The 6,432-nt window shown below is 35.0% G+C and overlaps 1 protein-coding gene across 1 annotated transcript; it reads left to right on the top strand.

Annotated features, from left to right (window-relative positions):
- The first annotated feature begins 826 nt into the window (after positions 1-826).
- Positions 827-4,367, top strand: LOC149575016 (protein LIFEGUARD 2-like). The gene is made up of 4 exons (XM_089814873.1): positions 827-1,254; positions 2,081-2,194; positions 2,315-2,472; positions 4,020-4,367. Exons 1-4 carry the CDS (start codon positions 990-992, stop codon positions 4,224-4,226), a joined length of 744 nt encoding a protein of 247 aa, XP_089670999.1. The 5' UTR covers positions 827-989; the 3' UTR covers positions 4,227-4,367.
- The last annotated feature ends 2,065 nt before the right edge of the window (positions 4,368-6,432 follow it).

Raw genomic sequence — 6,432 nt, 5'->3', positions numbered from 1 at the left:
CAAAAGAAATAGTTTCTCTGTAGACCAGGATGACATTTTTGAGTCAAGGCTCAAAATTGAGGCTAGAGGGCACATGAGTGCTTATGTTGATGACAAAAAAGATGCTAAGCTCTTAAGTCAAAACAAGCCAAATCTAGAAGTCTTAGGTTGGATGAAGGGTGCCCTTGCTATGGTGGCATCAAGGTGTGGACCTATCATTAACGAAACAAAGGAAACCCCTCTAGAATGTCATTAGGTTTTTTGTGCTTTTTGCATTGCAGTTGATGAAACCAAAGTTCTTTCAATCATTCTGCGAAATAGTTCATGCTTCTTGTCTACACTTCCATATTTTGGGTTCATGTCTAAAAGGAAGGTTGTAACTACATCTCAAAAATTTCTCTATCTATTATGCTTTGATGGATGCTTGTATCCTTCTCCAAATTTCTATATAGTTTGGTGAAGAAGGATACAAATTTCTCCAAAAATTTTGTTGTTTTTGACTATACATTATGTAGATCATGATGATCAAACACTGAAATTTTCAGAAAAAAATCAATCATATTTTCGATTTTTTTGAAAATTGGTCAATTGTACAATTTGGATGGAGGATACCGGCATCCAATATATTTTGATCCACTGAAATTTTAATTCATTATCGTGATTGGCTAATTGACCGGTCAAATAGAAAAATATGGCCCCAAATAGCAGGAACTAACAAACTTTCGGCAAGAAAAAGTAAAGCCTACCTATCAGGCATTAAAAAAAATAGAAGAATAAAACCTATATATATGGTAATAATAAAAAGGGAGGAAAAAGCAATAAGCCAAGCATGCTGTGTACTCCCAGTACTTGAATATTCTTTCCTTATCTCCGCGCCTATTCTCTTCTTACAAAACCCCTTCTGCAAACTGCAATTTTTTCTCCAAAATTTCCATCTTGTTCAAAAAAAATAAGTTCAAAATTCTCTCTGGTATTCTGTTCTTCCCTTGAATCCATTAAACACAGTGATAATGGGGGCCAAGAACACAACCAGCCGGTCATATGGAGATGTGGAGAGCGGAGGAGGAAGGGCTCTTTACCCCGACCAGCCGGTGTACGAAACCCCACTCCGCTGGGCTTTCATTAGAAAAATATACGCAATTCTCAGCCTGCAATTGCTTCTCACCGCTGCCGTGGCCGCGGTCATGGTCTTTGTTCATCCGGTTGCTCATTTCTTTGCCTCCACTCCAGCCGGTCTTGCAGTGTACATTTTTCTCATGATTTTCGCCCTAATCTGTAAGTAAACACTTATTTTGTCATCCTCTGCAATTCACGTATTTCTGATATTTCTCATGATTTTGTGTAAACCAGTATTTTGTAATCCTCTGCAATTGACATATTTCTCATGATTTTCGCCTTAATGTGTAAGTGATCCGTTGTTGTAATTTACTGCATTATACATATTTCTCATTATTTTCGCCCCATTATTTAAGTAAAGCATTACGTATTGCTCATCATTTTCACCTTTATCTTTAAGTAAACCGTTGTATTTAACTACATAATACAATTTTCTCATGATTTTCGCCTTATCTGTAAGTAAACTATGAAGAGCTGTAATGTGCTGCATTTTACACATTTCTCATCATTATTGCTTAATCTGTAAGTAAATCGTTGTTTAAATCTATTGCACTATACATATTTCGCATGATTTTCATCCTAATCTGTAAGTAGAGCCATTACTTTGTAATCTGCTGCATTTTCCGTATTTCTCGTCTTTTCAACCTTGATCTATAAGTAATAATCTACTGTACTATGCATATTTCTCATGATTTTCGTCCTAATCTCCAATTAGACCATTATTTTGTAAATTCTGTGCATCATACATATTTCTTATAATTTTCGTTCCGATCTGTAAGCAAACCATTATTTTGTAATTACTGCAACATACATCTCATCATTTTCGCCCTTATCTGTAAGTAAACATTTATACTCTGTTCTACTGCATTTTTTCCACCTTTCTCAGTCATTTTTGCCCTAATCTGTAAGTAAACCATTATTTTGTAGTATACTGCATTACACATTGGTTTTTTTTTTTCAACTTTTGCTTTTTCTTTGTTTGCAGTGTTATGTCCTCTGTTCTATTTCTCGCAGATGCATCCTCTGAATCTTTTTCTCCTGGCGCTTTTTACTCTCTGCATCAGCTTTTCTGTTGGGCTGACTTGTGCTTTCACCAGCGGTAAGGATTTCTTTTGGGGTTTGTTCTTGTGTTCTTGGTGGGTTTCAAGTTATTTTCCTGAATTGTTAATGTGTGGGAAAAGAAAATTGGTGACTGTCTTTTGGGTTTCTGCGACCACAGGGAAAGTGATACTTGAGTCAGCGATTTTAACTGCTGTGGTTGTGCTGAGTTTGACGGCTTATACATTCTGGGCAGCAAGCAGAGGCCATGATTTCTTCTTTCTTGGACCCTTTCTCTTTACTGGATTGATGGTGCTTCTGGTTTTCATATTAATTCAGGTACGCAGGGTAAAATGGTAATATTCAGAGGAATAAATTTAATTCATATAATTTTTTTTTTTAAATGGGTAAGAAGCTGAAGTTAAGATTAACAATTATGATTATTAAGTAGGACATGATTTCCACAGCTAGTCAAATTGTGATGTGAATATCAGGATTTAACTGTGTGATTTTTGAGTCAAACTCGATGACCCATATTTCATGAGTAGTGATTCAACATGAATCCATCTCTCATGAGAATAAATGGAACACTTAGCACTCATTGGATCTAGGTGATGCTCACAGGAGTGAAGCACCGGGACTTCCCGGGAGGTCACCCATCCCAGTACTACTCCAGCCTGAGCGCGCTTAACTACGGAGTTTCCTCCACAGTTAAACCCAAAGCTTGCAACCCCATTTGCAAAACTTTCACCAAGTGTTGTGCCTTATGAACCATTCATTAGAAAGCCCCTTAAGCTCATCAATTGATAAGTAGGACATGATTTCCACAGCTAGTCAAATTGTGATGTGAATATCAGGATTTAACTGTGTGATTTTTGAGTCAAACTCGATGACCCATATTTCATGAGTAGTGATTCAACATGAATCCATCTCTCATGAGAATAAATGGAACACTTAGCACTCATTGGATCTAGGTGATGCTCACAGGAGTGAAGCACCGGGACTTCCCGGGAGGTCACCCATCCCAGTACTACTCCAGCCTGAGCGCGCTTAACTACGGAGTTTCCTCCACAGTTAAACCCAAAGCTTGCAACCCCATTTGCAAAACCTTCACCAAGTGTTGTGCCTTATGAACCATTCATTAGAAAGCCCCTTAAGCTCATCAATTGATAATGTCCTACTTATCAATTGATGAGCTTAAGGGGCTTTCTAATGAATGGTTCATAAGGCACAACACTTGGTGAAGGTTTTGCAAATGGGGTTGCAAGCTTTGGGTTTAACTGTGGAGGAAACTCCGTAGTTAAGCGCGCTCAGACTGGAGTAGTACTGGGATGGGTGACCTCCCGGGAAGTCCCGGTGCTTCACTCCTGTGAGCATCACCTAGATCCAATGAGTGCTAAGTGTTCCATTTATTCTCATGAGAGATGGATTCATGTTGAATCACTACTCATGAAATATGGGTCATCGAGTTTGACTCAAAAATCACACAGTTAAATCCTGATATTCACATCACAATTATGATTATTATTGAAGTAGAGTATATTCAAATCTAAGACCTCTCAAATAATTTCAAATAAGAAGCTTCTAAAATCTATCAAATAAAAGGCTCACAATTTACCTTTGTATAATAGACTCTTGTCTTAATTATTATCATCCATTTTACAATTATCTTACAAACAAATTACTTTTACTATACCAATCAAATACTACATTTAATATAACGTATAAGTCAATTCACTATAATTTTACATAAAGAAACTTAATGACATTTTCTCCTTTCAAAACTTTGTTGTAAACTTTCTATAAACTTACTCTTGGCGTTATTGTAATTTTACTTTTTTAAATTATCAAATACTAGGTTGATTTTTACTTGAATTTTGTTGCAGGTTATTTTTCCACTAGGAAAGCTATCTATGATGATATATGGAGCATTGGCTTCAATACTGTTTAGTGGTTACATTATTTATGATACCGACAATTTGATTAAGCGGTATTCATATGACGAATATGTTTGGGCTGCAGTATCCTTGTACTTGGACATTATTAACCTATTTTTGTCATTGCTCACACTCCTTAGTGATGCAGAAGATTAGTAGAAAAGATTTGGTGAAATTTTATAGTAAGAGAATTTGTACGATGAAATACCATATGTAAATATTTCATATTCTAAATTTTGGAAGCATATGTTTGAGAGCTAAAAGAAGTTTATAAAATCTATGATTTTAATTTTTTCATTTAATTGTCTTATTATTACAAAATAAATTATATGTCATTATAGTTGTTTTGAAAATTAGAAGAGTGTTTATAAGATGTTTCTAAGATATTTCAAGTGTTTCTCAATTAGTTTATCAATATAATAGAAATAATTTAAGAGGTGAGATTTTTGGTAAAGCTTTTGTTTTAGTCATTGTATGTGTTCAAAGGCTTATTTTTCTTTGCAAAGGCATTTTTGCTAATATGTTCACTAATGCAAGGGACATCATGTACCAAAAAATGAAGCTACACTTCAAGGGCTCACCAACAAATGAATCGTTTAGTCAATTCACTTTTGCAACCCACATCAGGTATTCTCTTTGTGCACATATAGAAATTAAATTACAACTTGTATATATCCATTGACATACAACATATTGGGGTGAACCCCCAATCATGGGTTACACTTTTTTGGACGACAAAATTCCTCCAAAAAACTAAACCCACTTATTTTAAGTTGAGAAGTCCACAGATACTTTTGATAGAAAGTATATTACTTTCTATTGAAAGTCCTTATTCTGTTAAATCTATGGATCATTTCTAGAGAATAATTTAACCTCAGAATATTAAATTTGAAATATTGTTTGTACAGTTATTAAGACCTTATAATGTATATTCTTGAAGTCTTTATGATCTTTGGTTTTCTATTAATATGAAACAAAAATTGCTTGATATTGATAACTTTAAATATATCCAATCTGAGATAGAATACTTGATAACCCAATGACTACTGCAGAGAATGCAATGTCACTGTGATTGATTGATTATCCACACAACCATTGATTAGAATATATATGGTTTGGTGAGTCATGATCAGGATATTGTGTGTGTGTGTGTGTGTGTGTGTGTGTGTGTGTGTGTGTGAGAGAGAGAGAGAGAGAGAGAGAGTTTGTAGCTATATTCTAAACACTCCCTCTTAGAAGAAAGAGGATTGAATGCATATTACCTAGTAATGCACTCGATCAACTATTATCACTATTCTTGTCTATTTTGAGACTGAATACAATGATAATCAAGATATCCAAAATATTCCAGGATCTTAATCCAATGTAATCAATCTTGAGTAAGTCGTCATCATTTGTTCTAAGACTTTAGAAACACATGACAACAAGTAAAACCATTGTTAAGATGGTCATCTTACAATAGTGACCTTATCTGCATGAAAGATCATCACCTTTCCTACCACAACACATCTATAATATTTCAATATTAATTTTATTAAATATTCATGAATAATTTACATAATACGAGATTTCAATCTCAGGTTACAAATTAATTGTACACTCGAAAGTGTCCCACTCTAAACCCTTCTATCCAAACGATTCCATGAGTTTGGAATGCTTGGATGCTGGCTTAGAGCTCCCTATCCACGGAGTGCAAGAGAGTGTATTTCAAGTTCAAGGGCTCTCAGCTGAGCCTTAGGAATACTCTTCTTGCTAGTAGACCATGCAATGGAAGGTTACAAAGACAAGATGCAAGAATGCAAATGTCTCAACGAGTTCCGCAAGAATGCAATGCAAGTATAGAAACTTAGCTGAGATGAAAATGCAAAATGCAGCTATGCTAAAACATGTATGAGATTGTTCCAATCCAAATATTAAGCTATGTGAGATAGACTATTGCAAAATAGAAGCTAAACTAACATGCAACATGAATTTAAGCTACAATGCTATGGTATGAGAGAATGTAGACAAGAAATATAAGTTCTCCACAAAGCTCTAAAGAAACCTGTTAGAAAATTTGCAACATAACAATACTCAAAAGATGGATGGTTTGAGGGGGAAAGCTCTCTCCCTTTTAAAGTCATATGGACGGTAGAGATCAAGATGAAGATGGTGGATGATCAACGGTGGAATTTGAAAAGACGAGTGATCCATGTGCACACACAAGTCAACCAATAGAATATAAGTTGACTTGTCATATAAGACAAAAGTCACAGAGCCTTTTCTTTTAATTGCAAAATAGAAAAAAGACTTTATGTGTGCACTTTAAGTGGGTTAGAAGAATAGGGTCTTTTATTTAATTAAAAGGGGACATGTTCTTTTA

This window comes from Cupressus sempervirens, chromosome 2 (assembly GCF_028749045.1).
Source record: "Cupressus sempervirens isolate cs-2001-9-10 chromosome 2, ASM2874904v1, whole genome shotgun sequence".
NCBI lineage: Eukaryota > Viridiplantae > Streptophyta > Pinopsida > Cupressales > Cupressaceae > Cupressus > Cupressus sempervirens.
Note: the sequence above shows the minus strand (reverse complement) of the source record. Positions and strands in the feature narration are given on the sequence as shown.

Coding starts and splice junctions, on each gene's coding strand:
- LOC149575016 (XM_089814873.1), top strand. CDS start 990: ATGGGGGCCAAGAACACAACCAGCCGGTCATATGGAGATGTGGAGAGC. Junction 2,195..2,314: donor GACTTGTGCTTTCACCAGCG/GTAAGGATTTCT, acceptor CTGCGACCACAG/GGAAAGTGATACTTGAGTCA. Junction 2,473..4,019: donor TGGTTTTCATATTAATTCAG/GTACGCAGGGTA, acceptor ATTTTGTTGCAG/GTTATTTTTCCACTAGGAAA.